Source organism: Oryzias latipes, chromosome 11 (genome assembly GCF_053564925.1).
Source record: "Oryzias latipes strain Hd-rR chromosome 11, Olatipes_Hd-rR_3.1".
Taxonomy (NCBI): domain Eukaryota; kingdom Metazoa; phylum Chordata; class Actinopteri; order Beloniformes; family Adrianichthyidae; genus Oryzias; species Oryzias latipes.
Window position 1 is genome coordinate 21,575,497 of NC_136247.1, and position 23,162 is coordinate 21,598,658.

At 39.1% G+C, this 23,162-nt stretch overlaps 1 protein-coding gene across 9 annotated transcripts in view; it reads left to right on the forward strand.

Moving 5' to 3' along the window:
* The window catches only part of csmd3b (CUB and Sushi multiple domains 3b), a 478,594-nt gene that overhangs the window by 156,755 nt on the left and 298,677 nt on the right, over positions 1–23,162 (forward strand). For all 9 annotated transcript variants that reach the window (XM_078954985.1, XM_078954986.1, XM_078954981.1 and 6 more), the window contains exon 4: positions 15,395–15,592. In XM_078954985.1, coding sequence (XP_078811111.1) covers positions 15,395–15,592 — 198 coding nt within the window. The remainder of the gene's footprint in view (positions 1–15,394; positions 15,593–23,162) is intronic.

The window sequence follows — 23,162 nt, forward strand, 5'->3', positions numbered from 1 at the left end:
CCACCAAAATGTTTTTTTTATTTTTTTCTTCAACGCTGCTTATTCTGTCACTTAATTAAAATGATAATGAAAATGGTATATGACATTTCATTTTCAAAAATTTCTCTGGTAAATGTGTAGCAAAATCCATTTAAAAATGTCTAATTTGACAATTGTAATGGATTAACAGACGTACTTTTTCATTTTCAAAACGTAACTGCGTCAAATGACTCAATTTTATTATTATTATTTTTTTCATTTTATACTTAAACCGCCTATTCTGTGTCATAATTAAACCGAAAATGCAAAGAAAGGATTGCATTTTCATTTTAACATCCACCCTGTGAATAGTGTCTCATAATTCAACTCCACTTAGCATTTCCAGAGGGGAGGCGGGGCGTTGACGTTAGTGCTATCTCCGTGTGTCTGGCTGCTAAGAGGCACAGACATGCCAGGAGCATCTTTGTGTTAGTGGTAGGGGAGATGGCTTTGTGAAGTTTGTGCTCCCCTGATGATTGTTCACAGCTTCGTAGGACTACGTTGCAGCATTTCCGCTTTATGCGGTGACAAAATAAGCCGTGTCGACGAAGAAAAATGAAAAAGCATTTTGGTGGATTGGTTTTTCATTTAAATTTTGAGTCAAAAAATGCAGCTTCATTTTGAAAATGAAAAAGCATTTCTGGTTTTGACTTTTATTTTAAATTATGCTGCACAATCACTTCCATATTTTTTTGGCAACTTCACAAGAAGGTTGGGTATCTTTGAAGAAAATAGATGGATGGATGGACATTTATGGAAAGGCATTTCTAAGGAAAGATTTTTTGGGGGAAAAACAAAATCAGTGGAACAATTAAAGCATACTTGTCCACCAAAACTCACAATTAGGATCCTGGTTTTTCAACAACAGAATAACGATCTTTACCTCAAACAACTTGTTTGAGTAAGTGATAACTGCTGAAAGCAGATGTAGGTAATGCTGCTTATGTTTTAGCTCACTGAGCTAGGAATGTGGTTGAGACAGTTTAATTTCCACTCATATATGTACTGTAAATCAGCTTATATTTCACTTCACTGGTACAGTGCCTCGCCACATATATCTCTGCTCGTTTGAACAAAAGATGTAAAACAAGACGTTTGTCATAAAAACAACATTCATAAATTTCTGCCTGATATCCATTACTGGGTCAGATAACATTCTAAGAAACCCAACAAACAGAGGTGATCCCAACTGAGTCACAAGGTCTAATCTCATCTGTTCATTTTCCCAAATGACTCCTCCTTTGGGGTGCATCCTCCTAAATTTGATCAAATAAATTAGGAAGGGGAGTAAGGACTTAGAGTGGGTGGTAGTGTTACACAACATTGCATTATATTAAGAGGTGGTTCTACACTTTCAGCATCTGCTCTCTCTAATTAGCTGCAAATAAAGTGGCCAAAACATTTTAGCCTTAATAAAATGCACTTTAATGCTCCTCCACCCACCACAATCTTGATAATAAAATAAGTACCGGTACAACTTTTCTGCACTTTTGGCTTAAAAGTTCAGAAGCTATTACATTGTTAATGGATGTTTTTTATAGTTGTTAAAGAAGAAAATAAAGGTCAATGTATGACAGTTGCTGGTGAAAGTTGATATTAAATACTGCCCTAAGTTAATGGGTTTGGGTACAGGTGATGGTGTGAGAAATGTTTAAAAGGAGCAGACAATTATGACAATTGTATTCTTCAATTCTGCTTCTTTCCAGTCGTGAAAATGTTCAATAATGTACAACAAACATGTTAACATATTTGACAATCAACGATTTTCATGAAAGGAACGAATAAATAAATGAAAAAAAAAAAAAATGAAATGGGTTTAGGTAATTATTCAATATTTGTGATTAATGCAATTAATTTGAAAGAGACAGATACTAAATGGATTGCCATCAGTGCATCAAATATGTGGCTCAATGCCAGTGCAAAAATGTGTTTATAAACTTGATGCTCTGACATGTGTGGGAGGAGCTGCTGTCGAAAGTTTTTAGCCTCATCGCTGAATTGAAGCATTGACTGAACAGTAGGGACCAAAAGTTTGGACATCTTCTCATTCAAATGAAATCACGTCTACATGTCTGGGTTCTTGAGATAATTCAGAAATTCCCCTAGTACAGGGAGGTTTACCATCTACTGCAGGAACTGCGTCTGAATGACGGCCACTTTCAGCTGTACTTTTACATTCCTGTGACCCAGTTTGATAATTTGCTGACGGGCAGTAGGGAAAAACAAAATAATCGTGCAATTACAGAACCGTTTTTTATCATTGTCGCAATACCAAACACAAAATCCCAAACACAAAATAATACAATTACAATTACAGTATTCTTTATTAACAAATAACAGTAACAACTAACTACTACCTATCTAACTAAAGAACTGACTATATAGGTGTTGTAGTGTCACTTTTTGTACGTGTGTCAGCGCACTGCATGTGTAAGAGGAAGGAGTGCGCACAAGTGTGTTGGGGTGCGTGTTGATTCTTCTGCAGCGGACCTGTGCTCTCTGGTACAGACATCTTCTCAGAATATTATATATTGCCCAATAATAAACAAGACTGCAGACACTTTGTCACCTTTCCGGTAGCCATGAAGCCTGACACCCATGAAGAACGTGGGGCAGGAGGCTCCGTCTTTATTTATCTGTATATATTGTCATGGTTTGAGTTTTTGTCTTGGTTTTTGTTTTAGTTCTTGCTCTGTCTTGTTTGGTTCTGTTTCCTGTTTTATTTTGAAAGGGTTCCTGTCTTGTCATGTCTTGAGTTGTACTTCCTTTGGTCCCCATCTGCCCTGATCGTGTTCACCTGCGTCTTGTCTGCCCTGTCTGTATATAAGTCTTGTCTCTGCCTTCCTCTTGTGCTGGTCCATTAGCTTTTGTCATGGTGTTTACGTCATCCTGTCTTAGCGTCCTCGTTCCATGTCCCTCGCCACGCCACAGTGAGTTTTTGTTTTGTTTTTGTTATCCTGCTCTGCAGTGCCTTTTGTTTTGTTAATAAACCCACTAGTCTTGAACCCTTTTGGCCTCCCGTCTCTGCGTCTGGGTCCTACCGGCTCTCGAGCCCCCCTCACCCTGACATATATATCTATATACCCGGGCTGTGGCCCACCAAAGTGGGGTAGCCTAGACAGGGCACGCATTCTTACCGCCCTCCTTCTCTTCCCCAAACCCTCCTCCTTCAGTGTGTGCGTGTGTGCACGCGCATGTATGTGTGTATGTGACTGGTCTAAGGCCTGGTCTAAGCCACACCACACTGCACACTGTCTTTATTTATACAGACACGTAACTTTGCGCTGCACAAAATAGTTCCCGAACAAAACATGTAGCGATATTGATTGAAATCTAACAATGCGCATTCGTGTTGGGTGTTACGGAGTGAATGAGAACAGTAATAAACCCCCCCCCAACACAAAATCCTCATGCGGGCGGCCGTGTCACGCACTCAAGAACGCACGCAGCTTGTAATGGAAATTAATACAATGGAAATGGATAATAAGAACACAGTAAATTTGTCGTATTTCCTCACGAGACGGAAACTTGTAGAATGAGGATGTGTGTGGGTTTCTGAAACCGCGCGCGTGTGTGTGTAAGAAGAGGGAGCGCGTGCAGTGCAGAGGGAGTGAAGGAGAACTGTAATAAAAGGTTTCCGCCGGAAGCCCTTGAAGTCTGAACACAGGACTAGCAGAAAAAGTAAATTATCAGCAAAGATGAATGTGTTTAATGTGTTTCTTATACTTCCAATCACGCAGCATATGCAGAACTTAAATTAAAAAAAAAACGTGCAGTGATGCGTTGATGAGGTGATGCGGTGAAGCGATGATGCGGTTATCGTCACACCCCTACGTGACGCAAATTCTATGCCATAGTTCAGATATTTGAACTCTGGAAACAACGCCTAAAAAGCACTGTTACTAGACCGCCGCGCTCCTGGACTTCTCAACGCATGTGCACATTGACTTAATAATAAAACTGGATGCCCCTACTGTTTGTATCATTATTATTTTTTTTGGTATGAACATAACTTTACACTGACCATGCAGTATGTCATAGAAAAGCCTATCAAATGTCACCAATAAAAATATTACAGTTGATTTTTAATTTTTGTTTTTAGAAGCTCCTAATTTGTTGTGTACTTTAAATCTGCACACTTCCACTACACACTGCACTGTTCCATACGATGAACTCTTGAAGTCCAAACTCCTTCCACTGGAAGCGGGAGAATCTGTGAAAATGCATGAGGCAGGGGCCAGCGGACACCATATGCTTTTGTTGAGGCATCTGATTGGTCCGTTTATAACTTGAATAACTTGCAAAAAAGAAAAAAGAATCATTAAAAAAATAGGATTAGCAAGAAGATATTAAGAAAAACGTATCAGAGCAAAATAGGTTATTCTGAAAAATAGAATGACAGAGCAATATTTGTTTATTTCTCCATAGACATCCATGGGATTTTGGCTTCTTGGAGCCAGCAGGTACTTCACATTTAGGACGCGAGCGGGGATGGGGTCTCTCAGTTCAGTTCTCTGAACAGTCATTGGTGTCACAATTTTTGGAGTATTTTCTGAAAAGACCTTGCCTGAGGTGAAGGCAGAAACCATAACCGGCTTTAAAGGCAGCAAAATGGGTGATCAAACACTTCTGTGACCCTAAAGCACCCTGCTGTATAATTACAGAGAGATGAGTGAGGAAAATTTGCTGCCATATATTACTCGTAGCCCCCTCCCAAAACGTGTAATTGCTGGGTAATTATGAAAGAACACGTATGTGTGACTGTGTACCCAGTAAATTACAGTTTACTTGTTTGACACTGTTTATTTGGAAGCTTATGAAAAGGGCAAGGGCAGGGAATGACATTACTTATCTGATTCCCATCTCAGGTACCCTGGGCTTGACTTTTCAACACTTTCAATTTGGAGTAAATAGCATTATAAGTGATTTTACCTATTAATTTGAGAGAATTAACATATTTCAACATAACACATCTCAAAAGCGATTACATAGATTGCCATATAACTCAGTTTTAGGTCATAATTACAATGGTTGGGAGTTATCAGCTGCGTACAAAGACAGCTTCCCTTGAGTTCAAAGGTTTTACATGATAGTTGGACCAAGTTAAGTATATTGTGGTTTAACCCCTTGAGCTGTAAGGAGAATATAAATTAGAGTTTGGAAAAGCAAATTTAAAACACATAGTTTATACCATTTATTCTATGTATCTGTGTCTGTCAAACATGACAACAAAAAAACCATTAAAAAATCGAATCTATTTTTAATTCTTGATGTTATCTTAACTCTTCATTACTGAAATCAAAAACTGTGGAAAAAAATTATCCTCTGATCTTCTTTTGTGTAGTGTCTTAAAAAACAACATTTATTTAATGTTCATCTTAAGCCACAGTTTTATCTGAACGACAGAGCACCTCATATTGTCTATTCAGATAAATAAAGCTCTTCTAAAAAACAAACATTTTTTCTTGAAATTGCTGCACGGTGACCCAGTGGTTAGCGCTCTTGCCTCACAGCAAGAAGGCCCCGGTTCAATTCCTGGCTGGAAGACCTGAAACAGAACACCAATGGGGGACCTTTCTGTGTGGAGTTTGCATGTTCTCCCCGTGCATGTGAGGGTTTTCTCCGGGGACTCCGGCTTCCTCCCACCGTCCAAAAAAACAAAATGATTCATAGGTTAATCGGTTAATCTAAATTGTCCCAAGGTGTGAATGTGAGAGTGCGTGGGTGTGGGATTGTGGACAGTCTATCTTGCGACAGAATGGCGGCCTGTCCAGGGTGCCCCCTGCCTTTGCCCACAAGTGGCCAGGATTGGCTCCGGCAGCCCCGTGAAGGGAAAGGGAAGAATGAATATTTTTTTGGAGTTAAAAAAAACAAAAAAATTGTGATGAACCCATGGTTTACCCCAGCAAGTCATCTGGACACCAGACCTTCTTTACCTTTTTACTTGGGTGCATATCTGCAACGATCTTAAAGCAACTGTTTTTTCCTCACTATGAGGCGACATAGGCTACGTTCACACCGCAGGCTGAAACGACCCAATTCTAATTTTTTTGCCCCTATGCGACCTGCATCTGATCTTTTCATGACAGTCTGAACGACACAGATCCGATCTTTTCAAATGCGACCCAGGCCACTTGGGTATGTGGTCCTGAATCCGATACGTATCCGATCTTTTCAGATGCGACTGCCGTCTGACCGGCCAGGCCACATGAATCCGACCCGTACGTCATTGATACGCTACAAACTTCATAATTCTGCGTTGAAGTAGGCGGGATCGAAAACATAAACATCTACCATGGCGGACGATGCTGCTGAGACCAGTCAGTGGAAGGGAAGTGAGGTCACCGATTGGATTTATATTTGGGGTGACAGCTGACCAAACTCCAGGGCTCTCATCGCAACCGGGTGGTTTTTGAAAAAATTAACAGCGAAATGGTTGAGTGTGGTGTTGAACCTTTCCCGCAATGACTTTTTTTTTTCTCCCTTTCCAACCGTGGTCAGAAGCGCGGGGGACCCAAGGCGGATCCTCCTTCGGGCTTCACTTCCCCGTTCGGACCCTTAGATTCTCCAGAACGGGTTAATAAAAAGTCAATAGCATTTATTCTGGGGGAAGCCTTCTTTTATTACCGTTCTCCTTCCTCCCTAACACAAAACATGAATACGCACCCACACAGCCCCCCTCATTCTCTACCTCGCTGCACGCGCTCTCTCCTGTCTCTTACACACACACACACCCAAACGCAGGCGCGGCCCCAACACATACACATCCCCATTCCACAACAGTGGGTACAGACGATCCTGGCTCCAATGCCTTCTTAAAATGAGAAGATTGTAATTGTGCTGAAAATAAATGTTATAATGCAAAAAGAGCTACGCTGTTGACAAGACTGTTGTTGACATCCATTGTTAACGATAGCTACTTCCGCAAACAACGAGTGACGTAGTTCACCTTTGAGTACTCTTCTGTGGATGCGGGTCACTTCTGAGTCATTTCACGGTCAAACAGGTGATCACAAAATTCGCATTTAATTGGAAATGTGAACGGCCTTGCAAAAAGATCGGATTTTTCAAAAAATCGGAATTGAGCATTAAGCCCTGAAGTGTGAACGTAGCCTTAAAAATCTTAATTTTCTTCAAAATAAAAACAACAGTGCACCTTATAACCCAGAGCCACTACATACGGATTCATTCTGGTTGTGCTTACTGATGTTGACGCAATTTTGAGAGGAACATGACGTTTGTCAAAATATCAGTCTGTTTTTTTACAAGTTACAAAGTTTGGTTGTTATTGTAAATACGTTTAAGTGGCTAACATGTAACGGTGTCAAACTGTGCTAATTAAAGTGTGACTAACATGGTTGAGAGCTAGCATAGCCACAGGAACGTTTGTTTGAGCAGCATCAGTCTGTTTTTTTGTTTTTTTTACATGTTGCAAACAAGTTTGAGAATTACAGGTATTGTTAATACGCTAACGCAGCTAAAATGTAGCAATGTTAAATATATATTTTTAACATGTTATTAATGTGGTTTTGGAGTTACAGGTATTGTAAATATGCTATGACAGGTAAACACATCTAAAGTGGCTAACGTGTAGCGTTTCGGAAACAAACTTGAATTTCCGTGAACGCAGTTACTGAAGTCTGGCTGACTGACAGACTTATCTCTCACTCTTTTGTGTCATTAAATGCCCTTTATAGTTTGGTCCGCATTAGATATGACATATAAGTTTGAAAATATACCATTCATTCACAGTGCGCCCTGCAGTTTGGAAACTTGGGAGTAAGAATTTCATTGTGCAGTGAAACCCATTTCTTACTGCATATGACAATAAACCCTTTAAATCCTGAATCTTGAATCTGGAAAAATAGGTAATAGCAGTTGTTTTAATGGTTAGATATACCCATACGTTTAGTTCTAAATCTATTATATACATTTATGTGCCTTCCCCAAAATCACTTGTCATTCTCGGTTTCTGAACCTTCATAAGCTTTTCATTTTACTGTTGATGCCTTTTTACAGACTTATTTACTGTTTTTTCTCTTCTTTTCATATTAAAAAGCACACATCCATGTAGAAACGCTCCATATTATTCTCCTGTATCTGTAATTTTTCAGCTGACAGATTTAGAAGAAATGGCTTAAATTCCAGTAATATGACAGCAGCTTGACAGCTCTGCTGTAACTTCTCCAGAAATCATGGGAAGAAGTAACTATGGCAAGACTGCTGATAAAGTCGTATCTTATAGCTTATGAAATTACCCAAAACATTTAACTTTAATTAAAGAAAAATAAAAACACTAAAGATTTGAACAATTACATTTGTTCAGAATGAGCTTCCTTAATTACACATTTAATGCATCTTGGTGCACAGTAAATTACCTTTTTGGTACTTCTTTTGGACAGACGGTGACACCATGGATAGCACACAAGACAACCTAAATAAGGGTTTAAATTCGTTTATTTTTGTCCAAATTTGTCCAGGAAATGGTTTATTACTCGCCAGAATAATTTGTCTGGTTTGGTTTTTTCAAAACAAAACTGATCGGAAGAGTTAAAAGGGGGCAAATATGTTAGTTAATGTAGACCTTCAGACTGAAAATACCCTTACTTAAAATTCACTGACATACTAGGTAATGTAAAGACAGCATATAAAGGTTTGCTTCAAGTGTAGGATAAATTAAATTAATAGGCAGGGAGATAAGCATTGACTTTGTATAAGTCTGAGTGTCCGTGGGCAGATATGTTTGTTAGACCACTTTTGAACACTCTTTATAAACTTTTCATTTATATAAAAATCTACTCTTTTCAATTTTTAGTCATGGTAATTTCAAATTTATGAGTATTTGAAGCATATACTCTTCCATGCATAAAACTGTTCATCTTGAATAAAAGTTACTGCTGACTTAGGAGTCCTGACTCCTGTGCCTTCTCTCCTCTTTTCTCTCCTCCTTTCTGTGCCTTTACTGTCCTTCAATCCCCCTCACCATACCTCCAGACTGCCACCTCATCTGTCTCACTAAAAACTCTGAAAGCAAAGCAGCCTTCTTTCTTTTTGTGTGATGCTTTGCTCTCACCTCTTACTCATTGCTCATTTCCCTCCCCTTTTCACTTCTTGCTTGCTCTCCTTCATGCTTCTTGTACTTGGACAAAGCTTTAATTGCTTATCTAGGGAGAAATAAAAAGCCAGGTGAATGGTAATGTGTGTATGTGATATAGAGTTGCAGTGGCGTCTCTTCTATAGTTTAGTGTGGTCCCAACGTTTTGGTTTGTGTGTGAGTGACAAATGCAGATCGTTCTGCAGATGACCCATAAATACAGCAGCTTCTAATGAAGCAACTCAGTGAAATTATGGTTATGGTGGAATATAGGGAGCAAGAGAGGGAGAGGGGGTGGGAAAGAAATGTGCAGACAAATAGGTTGTGGACGATAAATTAGTTGAGAGGAGAGGCTGGACAAGAGCCAACCATAGAAAGGAGAGTTATAAAGTTCCTGGATTCATAAATATACTGAAAGAAAACTGAGATATTTCCAATGACCTAAGAGCTGTACGGGGGGGTTGACCCATACAGGTTTTTGAGTTATCTGAGCCCGTGGAGGGTCTTAGAGACGAGCAAGCACATATTAAAGGAAGTGCAGGTGTGTCATGAAGTCTCCTTGAGGCTTGTGTGCCCTGTGCCATACTCAAGGGAAATCATGAAAATCGAGCATACATTTCCAAGCATGTATGAAGTGTATCGTGAAGTATTTGTAAGGATAATGTAAACTGCATGTCCTTATGACATTTGGGTGATGCTGTCATACTGTGTCCATCCACTGCACTCTAGTTGTTTCAATAAGGAGACATCTGGAAAGTTGGATTGAAAGATTTAATTTACAGGATTTAATTGTGTAGCATAAGCAGTCAGAGGTCATTAGTGGTTGGGCTATGGGCCGGAGACATTTTGAATGCTAGTGATGACCTTGGACCAAGTGAAGAGACCCCAGTGCTCAGACACTAATGGTGGTTAAGACGGATCATGCCAAACTGAAGGCTTGGAAAACATGACAGAGCCGGGCCATTGCAATCTCATGCCAAATCAAAGACATTGGAGGAGAACAGGAAAGAGGTGGGCTGGCACAACATCTGGAATGTGGATAAAAAAACTTTATTCAATTTAAAGTCTCTGAATTTGCGTAAGGTACAGGTTTGCTAAGTTTTTACTCGGCAACTGTCATTAAATTTTAAGTTGAAAGAAAAGTAGAGAATCAATGAAAAAAATTAGTGCATAATAGCCACACTAAAACACAGGATTCTATATAGTAGCAGTTCTAATGATCAATAAACATGACTTTTAGGCTAATGTTGTGTTATGGTTTTGCATAAAAGGACAGTTTGACACAAAAATGATGTAGTGCTGTTTTCCATTATATGAGTCTCCAAAAGTTCTTGCATATTTCAGGTCTGAGTTGTTTTAGAAAGCAAATGTTTGGTCTACTGCTGACCCCATTCTGACTAGATGTTAGCCTGGGTCTCCCAGGAGAATTCCTCCCTGATTCCCTGAACTGTCTGTTGCAGGTGAAACACTAACCACTTATAAGCATTTCACACAGTTCCACTTCAAAGAAACCTGAAGTATAGGTTTAAAGCCAAGGGGGAAAAAGTGCAATAAATATATATCAGGTCTGTATGAAGAAGATAGACCAGCAGTGTTGGCTAAAACAGATTAGCTACAAGAAAAAAGAGCTTCAAGTAAAGTGTGTGTGGCTAACCACATGCGTGGGTAAGTCAGAAGAGTAAATGTGAACCTGATCAGACACTAAACAAAAAAGATCCTGACACTAAGTAGGGCCATGCTGACTTGCTAAATCGATAGGCCATAGGTCGTTGCACTAGGCCAACCTGACACTCAATTGCATTGCAGCAATGGGGGTCGCCAGGGTGATGGATGGTCCTAGTTTGTTTGTCTGGATCCACACATGTGCTTCCATCCAAGTGTGTCTTGTCAGGGTGTTATCTGAAAGTCTTAGGCAGAATGGCTGCTTACAATGGGTTTTCCTTTGCTTTCTAACCACCTAGAGCACTATCGCCTAATTGCGCATTCCTTGCTCACAGGCCTTGTGATAGACTGTCTGCTCTGTGACTGGGAGGTCGTGAGTGTAAATCTAGGCAGAGTCATACCAAAGATTCTAAAAAATGGGTCGTGGACACAGAGCGTGGCTGTGTCTACAGATCACCGCTCCCCCAAGGGAATGGGTCAAATGCGGAGAACAAATTTCACACACCTACAGTAGGTGCTTGACGGCTAATGGGACCTTAACTTTTTCATGGAGTCCGACTGCTGGAAATTAGAAATTTGAAAATCAGCTGTTTGTTTAGCTGTCCTACCCGCACACCGTTTGTGAAAAGCATTTGTGCGCGATCAGTAAGTAGCCAGTACAAGCCCCAATGACAAAAGGGCACTGTACGCCAGCATCACCTGTAAATCATAAATACATGCATTTTACGTTTGCCTTACAAATACTTCACGATACACTTACCATGCGCAGGACAATACATTCCATTTTCAGGATGTTTCTTGAGGTGGTTGTATGAGCCTCAAAGGAACTGGAAGACACTCCTGCACCAGTCAAGAGGTGAACGTTCTTGACTCTGTCAAACTCGAGGCCCGCGTGCCAAATGTGGCCCGCCATGTCATTTTATGTGGCTCGCAAGAGCATAAAAGTTTTTAATTTCCTAAAACAAAAATTGGTGTGTATTCATTTATATCTAGGGAGAATTGGACTTGAAATATCGAATTGAGCAACTATACATCAGGACTTAAACACTGTCCATATAACCTAACCTGACAGAATCAAATTTAAAAGGATTTATGCTGGAGTAACAAGCAAACATATGTTTACTATGCAACTGTAATTGTCACTTTAAAAAGTTATCTAAAAATAATTAAATTAGTTATTTAACATTAAGGAGTAGTTATGTTTATTTTTCATTACATTTAGTTACATGTATAAGTTAAATCCGGCCCTTTGAGGACAGCCACTATGCTGATGTGGCCCTCCGTGAAAATGTGTTTGACACCCCTCCTCTAGGTCATTCAATTCAATTTTTTTTCTATAGCCCAATATTACAACAATAGTCAACTCAATGGACTTCAAACCAGTAGCGTTGTAATAAAGTTGAATCATGAAAACATAAAGTCATATAATTCAATAGGTGGTGGCTAAACTACACTAAACAGACTCAACTAAACTGGGCATCCCTGCCCTTAGACCCTTCTTTGTGGTAAGGAAAAACGCTTAAAAAAATGGATTCCGGAAAAAAAAAGGAAACATGCCCACATGAAGGAGGGATCCTCACAAGGACAGATAGACGATGTACCGCCTCATAGTTTGGCCTGGAGAACTCAAAAACCTGAAGCACCAGTACGGGCCAATCCCCTGTGCGGGTGTATGTGGCTAAAACTTTAGCTTGTGCTTTTTCACTCATCAATTTGCTAATAATACACTAACAAGTACAACTCAAAGACCTACACGGATCTATTTGTCTGCATCAGAATGGAGCGCAGCAGGAAGCTTGTGGCCCACTAATTGTAGTTTGTAACAAATACAATAATTTTCAAACTGCTTTTTTTTGTCTGATCCTGATTCACAGCGATTTTCATTCTGAAATACTCAGAAATGCTATTTTAATCTCCATTTCCTTTACATATGTCCTCCATAATCAGAAACATACCAGAAGATCATGTTTCTGATTCATCAGAATGGGTCTTTAAAGACCCACTAATGGGAGAGTGTGTAAATAGATGGATGGTGGGAAGAGGAAGCAGACTGATTTGGAGTAAAAACTGCATATTAATTAAAGGACTACTAGGAATCTTTCTAAAATAGTTTAAAGGATGATCAGGGTGGGACTTTCAGTAGTTAATCAAAGTTTTTGAAAAAGCAATGAAAACTATTTGAACAACTTGTAACTATATTCCAACGTTTTTAGTTGTGCCTACTTCAGGCTTTTGAAAGTTTCTGGTGACATCTTGAGAGTTGCACATCTGCCTCCACCTTTCATTTAGGAACAATGAACGTAATGCAGGGCTGCTGATTTAGGCTGTCTGCCATGCACTTTCTCCTTTTTTTTACTTTTCTCCTTCTGTCCTACTACTTTCTTCCCCCTATCTATCATGTTAGGCACCCTCTGCCTTTTTCTGCCCTTCCACCCATCTCCAACCTTTGTGTTGATCTGCGAGCTGGCCTCTCCCATGGCCCATCTTTCTAGTTTTCTGCACACACCCCCACTCACACCCCGTGTCTGTCTGAACAGTTTCATTGTTGTATCAATCAAATTCAAAGTAAAAGATTGCAGTTGGTCCCTGTCCTCTCATCTACTTCCTAGTTTATGGCTTGTAATACCTCTCCTCTTTCCTGCTTTGTCTCTCACCCTCTTTTCTCCTGTTTTTCTGTCTGCGGATGTTTATATGGGTGCAATTATGCACGTGTCTTTGGCACAAAACTGTAATTGCAGAGGAAAGAATGGAAATGAACACTTTGCCGCCCCTTCTTTAAGGCTGTTCACAGCCTGTTTTGCATTGCAGTCCAATGTGTACTTAAAGGCAATATGCTTGGCAGTGTGCACTCTAAATAGCTGTAAGCTTTAGCTAAATCTGTACTCAGGGCATGATGTCAGAACAGGCTGTAATGATGTGTGGGCAGACCTATGCCAGCACATTAGTAAATGCATGTAAACCAACAAAAAGTGGTAAAATGTTGTGGAAAAAAAAATTGCACTTCCTTAATTTAGGAAGAAAAAGTTGTGCGTTTTAATTTGTTTATCTCTGTCTTTGTGTCATTTGCTTGTTTGTTAGCAACTCCCAGAGCTGCTGGGCTCTTTGATTCATTTTAGTTGTTTTTTTCACTAACAGAGGGAAACACAAGCTTTTTTTGTAATGATTCAATGGGAAATTATTTACAAAAAAAAATAAAGGATTTGCTCTTACACAGATGCTGAATTAGGTTCATTTGAATAAAGCTACTATGTGCAATCGGATTGGTAATAATTAAAGAGGTTTCAGTTTAAGGAATGTGGATCAGCTCCTGTTAGGAAAAAAAGATATAACAACCTTTCTAATCATCACTTAGAAAATACCTTGACATCAAAGTCTCACTCTGTTCATCTCTGATTTCTAAAGCGTTCCAAGTTATCTTGTAATAATGATCATGCCATTTTTAACCAAAATTAAAAAATCTGTGTCATTTTCTAGGACATAGTTTCTCCTGAGCACCAGTAGTTCATCAGAGTTTCCTCTGAGTTATGGGCAGGGCTGCTGTGGCGGAGTAAACCTGCACTGTAAACCTGATTTCCCATCATCCCTATAGTTACACTCTCTCCTGTTAGCTTACAGGACAAACAAAAATGGCGAGCAATACTGGAGCTATCCAGCCGTACAGTTTTGAGCCAAAGGCCAGCTCAGACGAGGAAAACGAAGACGTACATGGATCTAGTCTTCTGCAAGTGGATGCATCAGAATGAAACAGGGCAGGGAGCTGGTGACCTGCGTGATATAATCTGTACATAACAACTACAATATTTTGTTTGTCTGCTCCTGATTCACAACGATTTCAACAAAGAAGAACTCAGAGACGCAAACCTTATTCTAAATTTTCTTTATATATGTCCACCATGAGAAAAATGCAACAAGAATTTATTAAAAACACAAAAAACACAATTTTCATTGTAGCAGGTCTTTAAATAACACATAGTTTCTGTTTTACCAATGTAACACAAAGTTGAAAAGTGTGCACTTTATGGTATCCATTGTGGACTGCAGCTGCAAACTGAGTCAAAGTAGTGTTTGGTGAAAGAATTTCATAAGATTTACAAACCTGCAGCATTTGTATCCATATTAATATGCACTTATATGTCTTGTTTCTGTTGAAGATATTTTACATGAAATATATAAAATGCATTAAATGAATTTGGAAAGAAGATTCCTTCTTGGAGCTTTCCAGGTCCCAGAACACACTCTGTATATTCGCATTTACTGTTTTCTTGATCATGTGAAAAACTATCTGTGATGCAGCGGGAGCCATGGACTGGGGCTGAACACAGAAAATGAAGAATTTTCCACATACACAGATCAGAAGCAGCTGCTGCTCTAAACTTCCATCTGTGTATACAACAGATGCTTTAGGCTCAGTACACCTCTTTAGCTCACCTGCATTTTGGACGCTCAATTCAAATGTGCCAAAATGAAAGGCAATCAGACCGTAAAGTGCACAAACACCATGTTTCTCTAAAAAGGTTTTCCAGATTTCTGTCACCTTAAAATGGTGAAAAACATAGTCTAAGCAAGGATCTATTGTGACTTTTCTAACACCAAATCTGTTTGTCTTATATTCCATTGCAGAGCTCCACAGTACATCATGTGGGAATCCTGGTGTCCCACCTAAAGCATTACTAAGCGGCAGCGGTCGTTTTGCAGTAGGAGACCGCGTGCAGTACAGCTGCGTCCCTGGTTACGTCTTGGATGGCCACGCCACGCTCACCTGCATCACCAATGCAGGAAACATTGCCGTTTGGGACTTTCCTGCCCCTATCTGTCGAGGTACAAACCTATAAAATATGTGGTGTTTGCATGAATTTAGATGAAGAGTTTTAGTCATAAATTTAAAAAGAAATTAATTTTGTCACTTTTAATGCAGAATATATAAGTAAAATACCTGCAGTTAATCTTTTTTTTCCACTTTACATTAAACCTGTTTTAAATAATTTTTTGATAAGGCAATATTTGGAATTTCAGACTAAAACTCTTCATTTATTTCGTATATTAATGCGAGGAAGACAGACAGACAGACAGACTGACTGTGTGTTTGTATTTACGTCTGTGGTGTTTCACTACCCCGATCAAAAGTGTGTGTCAAACAGCCAGATGTGAGCCATCCCTCCAGAACTTTCTTAAGATTTTGCTGGATTATATGCCTAAAATGTTTCAGTAAAACCTAGGAGATGTCTTAAAGACCCACTTTGATGGAATTTGTTTTTTAACATGCTCTTGTCGAATTTGTCTGATGATGGAGGACATATATTAAGAAAATTAAGCTTAAACTAACATTTTTACATCTTTTTTTTTAAGTTGTGTAGAATCTGGAGCAGACCCAGAAAACGCAGTTTAAAAAAGAAAAAGGTTTTTGTTACGTAGAAAATGCCCTCGCCAGGCCATTCTGATGAATCCACTTGTAGACGACTAGATCCATTTACGTCTTTGTACATGCATAAACTATGTCCTGGAAAACTGGAGATTTTTTTTTTGGCTTGTTTAAAAACTCGATCAAAAGAGGATCGAAGTGGGACTTTAAGGCTGTAACTGTTTTTTTCTAGGTAATTTTATCCTTTTGGTTACAGCTTCAGTAGCAAGTACTGACCATTGGGTGCACTGGATTATAGGGCACAGTTTCAGTTAGTGCCTTTTTAACACATACAAAATGCCCACCGGGTTTTAAGGCGCGGGCACGTTAAAACAAACCGGTAATACATGCATGCTAGTGTGTATTTAAAAAATTTGTCGTTTATCAATTTTTTTAAGTCACCATCAGCATCCAAAATCCATCAAAATCCTCATCTTCTGTATCTGAAATGAACAGCCGGCCTAAATTTCTATCAAACACGCCAGCTTCCCTTTCGTCATGATCAGAGTGCGTCTTGTTGCCGTGCAGTTCCTCATGAATGATGCTGGATTTTGCAAAAGCTCAAAGAACAGTGGAAGCAGACATGTTAGCCCAAGCATCTACAATCCATTCACAAACTGGGGCGTAACTCGCCCAGTGCTGCCTCCCAGTCTTAGTGAAAGTGTCCACCATTCGACAGTGTGACTGTGTGTATATCAAAAGCGAGCGGCACCTCGTCCATGTTGATTATGTGTCTGGGCTGGATCTGTTTGTCGGAAATCTTTTCACTGCAGTAGGAGCAGAAGATGGACAGCTTTTCGTTGTAATCTGCTGGAAGTTGCTGCGCGACAGTAGTCCTTGCCCGGATGGAAAGATGGCACTGTTTCATACAACGAAACAAGACGGACCTCCTTAAAATGTTACATTGTCATTTTCTCTGCTAGCGTTACTGCCTTCAGTCGAACGTTGACTGTAAAGACGCTTCCTGCGAACCATGGATACATAAATCAGGAACTTGCAGCTTCTCGATTCCCATGTTCCTCTGCGTAGCTGATAGCTTGCAGTTTAAACTGTGCTTCAGAAGTCTCTTTTCAGGTTGCATATTCAGTGTTACCAAAACGATGTTGCTCTGCATAATGCCCATACCTGCACATTGTACTATTCAGGGGTGTGTCTTATTTCACGTCTTCACTTCCTTCCTTACCGTTCTAATTCTGTCTTCTGCTACGTCCTCTTTACAGAAGTCCCACAACAACACATTATGGGCATCGCACATCACATACACCATGTGTATGTATGGAGAAAATGTACAACTTTTAAGTGCGCCTTAAGGTTGTGAAAACAAATACTTTTTTGTCTAATTTTGTCCATTATTTTTTAAAGTGAATACCTTCATTTTATTTTACAAAATCAAATGAAATTACTATAAAATACATACAGTTTTCTGTATGAAACATAAAATGAGACAGGTTTTCACTTCTGCCCATGTTCAATAGCATTAGGCTAGAAACATCCCTAAAAATGAGTTTTCATCAGTTCTCAAAATCTGTCTTTATGGGATGGACATCTCTTCCTTTGGTCTGTCACCTAAATCCGGCATGTACACCTGCTAAGTGACCTGAATTGCCATTTGCAGAGACCATGACTCCATTAAGGAATATTGAATTTATCTGTTACCCCCTAAATGTATCCTGCTTGTAGATCTAACAATGAACTTGGAGTCAGTCAACCTGAAGAGAAATCTTCAAACACACAAGAAAAGCCACTCTAAACACTACTCTGCTATGAGAGAGTGGGTGGAACCAGAACATTGGACCAGGACAGTCTTAGGGACAATTACTTCATGGTGTGTGAGCTTCTAAGGGGCCCAACTGCATTAAAACGGCTCAGATGAAAAGAAAAGAAGCAAGTCATATCTTGGAACCACTGAAAGCTCAGAGGATACAGATTGGCACAGCACAGAACCTCTAAAAGATTTCTGTCGCATCTGCTCCCTGAGTCAAAGTCAGAGAAGTCAGCATCAAATATTTGGAGGACTCTGTCAACAAGGTTAAAGGATCCAGACTGGAATCACTTCCGCCACAGGGGATAGATGTATAACCTCAACAGCAGGACCAACCAGATAAAGCTACCAAAATGCAATTCAGGCCTGGAACGGCCAATTTGATTTCAGGTTGAAACGTACTTTGTAAAAAATGGATGTTTGCTGCATTCAAAGAAAAGCTGGCTGCAGGCATGAAGTTAGTGATGGGGAAGACATCAGAATCTGACTGGTGGTCTGACATCCAGTAGTGATGGTCGATACCCTATGTAAGATCTGATACGATATCGATTACTTCATGAATACATTATTCACCACCAATTAGCAATACTAATTACTTTTTCTCAAGCATATTATTTGTTATCCTGAAAACAAATACCATCAAAAGCAGTTCAGGTAGCATTCTTAATAAGCAAAATGCAAAACTGTTCTTTCTAAAACCACCTACCCATGCTGTGCTTTGTTGTTGCTTATGGTATTATTTTCCGTGTAGCAGTCTTTCCAGGGTTCAGTGTCAGTAAAGCGGAGTTTAATATGTAAAATAAGGAGCTCAGAGACACGTTTGGGTGTAGACAATCGCTGCAGCCTTTATTCTCCTTTTCATTCACTTTTTCTGAAGTTCATTTGTCTCATTACGTCATGAACCTGTCATCCCAACACCAATGCGGAAGTAAACAGTGTTACAAACGCCCCCTCCTGCAGATGAAATGTCCCGTTTCAGCATAAAACAATAAAGAGGAATGAAAATAGTGTTTTATATTAGCTTTGGAACGTTGAAAATGCCAAAAAAAAGTGCTCCTCCTTTTGTGTGACGGAAGCGTCACACAGACGTAGAGTCTGGTCTTTGGTGGAGAAAGGATTCAAGCGAACAGCTGCAGGGACACCGACGACGGCTTCATCAGGCTGCAGAGATCCTGCAAACCAACCATCAATAAATAAAACTTTAATGAATCGTAAATCAAACAAATGACCTTCCAGACATTTGGAATGTTATCAATAAACATTCAGCTCACCTGTTCAACAAGGTTTAGTCGGTCTGCTCTGCTGCTGCACGGCGTTCACCTGCTGCTCTGCATGCTAACTTCCACTGTAATCTCCTAAAATTACGACTTTTTTTCTCCTAAATTTACGAGTTTTTATCTCCTAAATTTACGAGTTTTTATCTCCTAAACTTACGAGATAAAATCTCGTAATTTTACTTTTTTTTTTTTTGGTGGCTCTAATTTTTTTTTTTTGGTGGCCCTAATACTCCGTCGTAATTTAGCAGAAAAAATGAACATTTAACTTTTAATATTAATCTTTTCTTTGAGTAAATTTGCTTCAGCAGATTATCGTGTTGCAAAGAGTTTCTTATTTTTAAGAAGTCATGTGTGCTTTTGTCTAAACTAAAAATGTATTATGAAAGCAAAGAAAAGAGATTTCGAAAGTAAACATTTAATATTTTTATCTACAACTTTAAAAGTTCTGTTTTTAAAACTGAACATTTTGTTTGCAATTAAAGACATTTTGATTTTAAAACTGTGACTTTTGTGGTGGCAGAAATATCATTTCGTCCAGATATGAGGTCAAATAGTCTAACTCCAAAGTTGCAAAAACTTCCTGAGTTAGGTCAAATCATTACATCTCAATGCTGAGAGGAATATTGTAGAACTCTTTAATACTTTAAAACCACAGAGTCAATTGTTACTTTTAACAACTGAAAATGAACCCATGATAATGTTGTAATATTTCAACTTCTGTTATCTGACATTACTTGAATTACTTGTTGGCTTTTGTTTACCCATAATCCAATTTGGGTCAGACATTTGATGAATAAAGGGACATGTTAGTTAAAAAAAATAACTTCAAAGAACAGAAATGTGATGAAATAATCTAATATACAGAGCACATCTAAAACTAATATGAAGTTATTATTAAAATTTGGATTTACCTTACAGCATTCAGCTGCTCAATAATATGGAATTTGTCACACATTAAGGGAAAAGAAATCACTATGGGACTGAATTTAGAAAGAAAGAAGCATGTTGAACCTATAAGACTGACAAATATGGATAAAAACATTGGATTGATTGTGTTCAGTAAAGTTTATGTTTGGGTTTCTACACATTTCCAAAAATAGCTTTTCAACCACTAACTTGTACAGGGCACGGACGTGGCGTGCACAACATTTGACGATTGTAGACCTCTCAGCGAGCCCGTAGGGTGAAAGTGTTAACGCAAATGTTTTTCTGCATTCTGCAATAAAAGGTTAAACTGCCTGTCAGGGTAAGTAAGGGTGAAGTAGGTGAGACTTAGGTGTGTCGTACGGATTTTTCAGTTTTTGTGTGGACATCCTACAGGCACTTGTGTATGACATGTACACCCCATTCCTTCGGCATTTGTGCGGACAGTAAGGAGCTAGTACACGCACCACAGTGATGACAACAGTGGGCGCCATAAAACATCATCACCCATACGTCGTAACCCTTGTGTTATCCTAGGCACTTTACCATTGGGAGTTGGGTCATCTAGACCCACTAGACAGTGCACTGAACCTTTTTTCTTTAATGATTTGTGATCCTTACTGGTGTCCATGGATTACATGAAATCTTTCCACCTTTATCCACCTTTGTCATGGTAGGGAGAACACGTCAATGTAAGGGCGGGGTCATCCAAGATAGCTCAAGTGTTAAGTGTGTGTTACGTACATTATCCTTACAAATACTTCTCGATACACTTACCACACGTACGACAATTGTACAATGCCGTTCTTATGGCATCCCTTAAGGTAGCCACACAAACCTGAAGGGAACTCAAGACACACATGCACTCACCGTAACAGATGCAGCCATACCTGTCTACGACCCTCCATGGACCCAGACAACCTAAAAACCTGCAGCACCCTTTAAGGTCAGCTCCCAAATAGGTGTATGTGACTAAGTCAAAAGGCAAGGGATAACGAATAACTAATCACTTAACTTCGTTTTTAAAGGTTTTTCTTTCTAAAGAGACTTTTCAAAGTGCAGTTTTCACAATAATGCTTCACCTTTTGTTTAAAACAAAAGCTAAGTCAAATGCAAACAGCAGTGTGTTAAACCAAGTCTCATTATAGCTTACTGTGCAGCATTGGTGCCTTGGCGAGAAAGAAAAGGTAAGCAAAGGAAAGTGAGCCAGGCTGTCAGCAGAAGATTAGCCAGGTCTCTGTCACATCGTCAGGAAGGCTAAGAGGAGCTAAGCTACTAATATGTTCCCACTAACTGCAAGCAGACATACACAACTATTCACACCTACTCTTTCCTGCTATCATAAGCACACACATGGATAAAATTAAACACCCACTCAAAGGAAATGAATAAAAAAATCATGCAGAGTTGTAGAGACTGCTGTTTCAGCTTGTGTGTACGCCTGGTGACACCTGGGGGTATTCATTCCCCATGTAATAGCTTTCTATCAATTATTTAGTCATGCAATCAAATGACTAGAGATGCATTGCTTTTAGCAATGGCTATGGAAATGTTCTTTTTTTCTGTCTTTTTTCGTGTGTGAATTTATGTGTCATTAATCTTGTCGCTTTATATTATACGCTTATAAGCACTTTAAGCGTATAATATAAAGCAAATATAAAGAAAAATTATAAACAGTGTTTGAAATAAGAATGTACATTCTACTCCAATTTTTCTTACATCTTTATAATTAAAAGTTCCCAGAGATTAGCTATATGTTAATCCAATGCTGCCACACACTCTGTGGAATAGTGTCCCATTCTCTATTTGTTGCACAGAAACAAAGTTGGTTGTGTTGGTCACCCAACGAACAAGACACCCAAGCTGATTCAACAAGTGGCAATTGGATTTGTCTAGGTTGTAGTATTGCCATTGGGGTGTCAGTAACCCTTGCAGCTTGTCTCTGACACCCCACGTTTTCTACAATTGGCCTTCAGTTAGGAGAGGGTTCTAGGGTTCACTCCAAACAATGCTATAATTTGGTAGAGCACCAGCTTGAAATTTCTTTTACTCTTTGATCAGTCAAATGTATCAGGACATTTCTAGCAGCAGAAACCTATTGACCGCTGAAACAGGGCCCATGCTCACAGATCCTGTTAGACGGGTTCCAGTTAGGCATCCGATTGGTAAAAGATTTATATATTTTTTTGTAAAGAAAACTCATTTATTGAGACTTCCTGATCGTCTTTTAAATGCCTGTCTCTCACAAATGTGGTATATTTTTTAGGAAAATAAACAAGGTTTTACTCTGTAAGAAAGAAAGAAAATCTACCAAAGATATACAGTGTATTTTGTGTACTTTTTTTTTTTTGCAATGCTCGTCTTTATGTTTTTATTTACTTTGATTCAGCGTTTCTTAAAAATAATTATATGGAGAAGGACATTGCCTACTTGGACTGGGTAGTCCAACTAAAAAAAACAGAACTATGAAAAAAAGCACATTTTTGTCAGATATAATGGAGCTTTGGTTATTAAAAAGTTATACTTATAAGTGATATAAGTATTTAAAAAAAAGCTTTGGATCTTCTTGATTCCATTACAGTTGTGTTCCTGTCATGACAGGAAGGTTTGAAAGGGAAAGTCATCATTTCCCAGGTTTTTGTGGACACATTTGTGGGGTTGGTCTTTGTTGGGATTCTGCTGTTTTGGTTCAGAATAAAAAGTTAACAAAAACAACATGTCAGTTCTAATAAAATGTCACCATGATTTTACAAATGAGGTGCATTCTTATGAATACTCAATGCTGTTTTTTATTGTTGTTGATGTATGTATAGGAGACTGGCAGTGTTGTAAAATAAAAGGAAAATGTATTTTTCTGTTGAATAGGTGATCTGCTGTGAAGGATTGGGGATTTCAGGTGGCGCTGTTGATTGACAGCGAGCATGTATTGCATGAATTGCTTGGAATGAGTGCAAGTTTGCAATAAACACTAGAGCATTAGACTGAAAGGGAGAAAGAGTGCAGTTTAAGAGATGGACAAACGAGAAG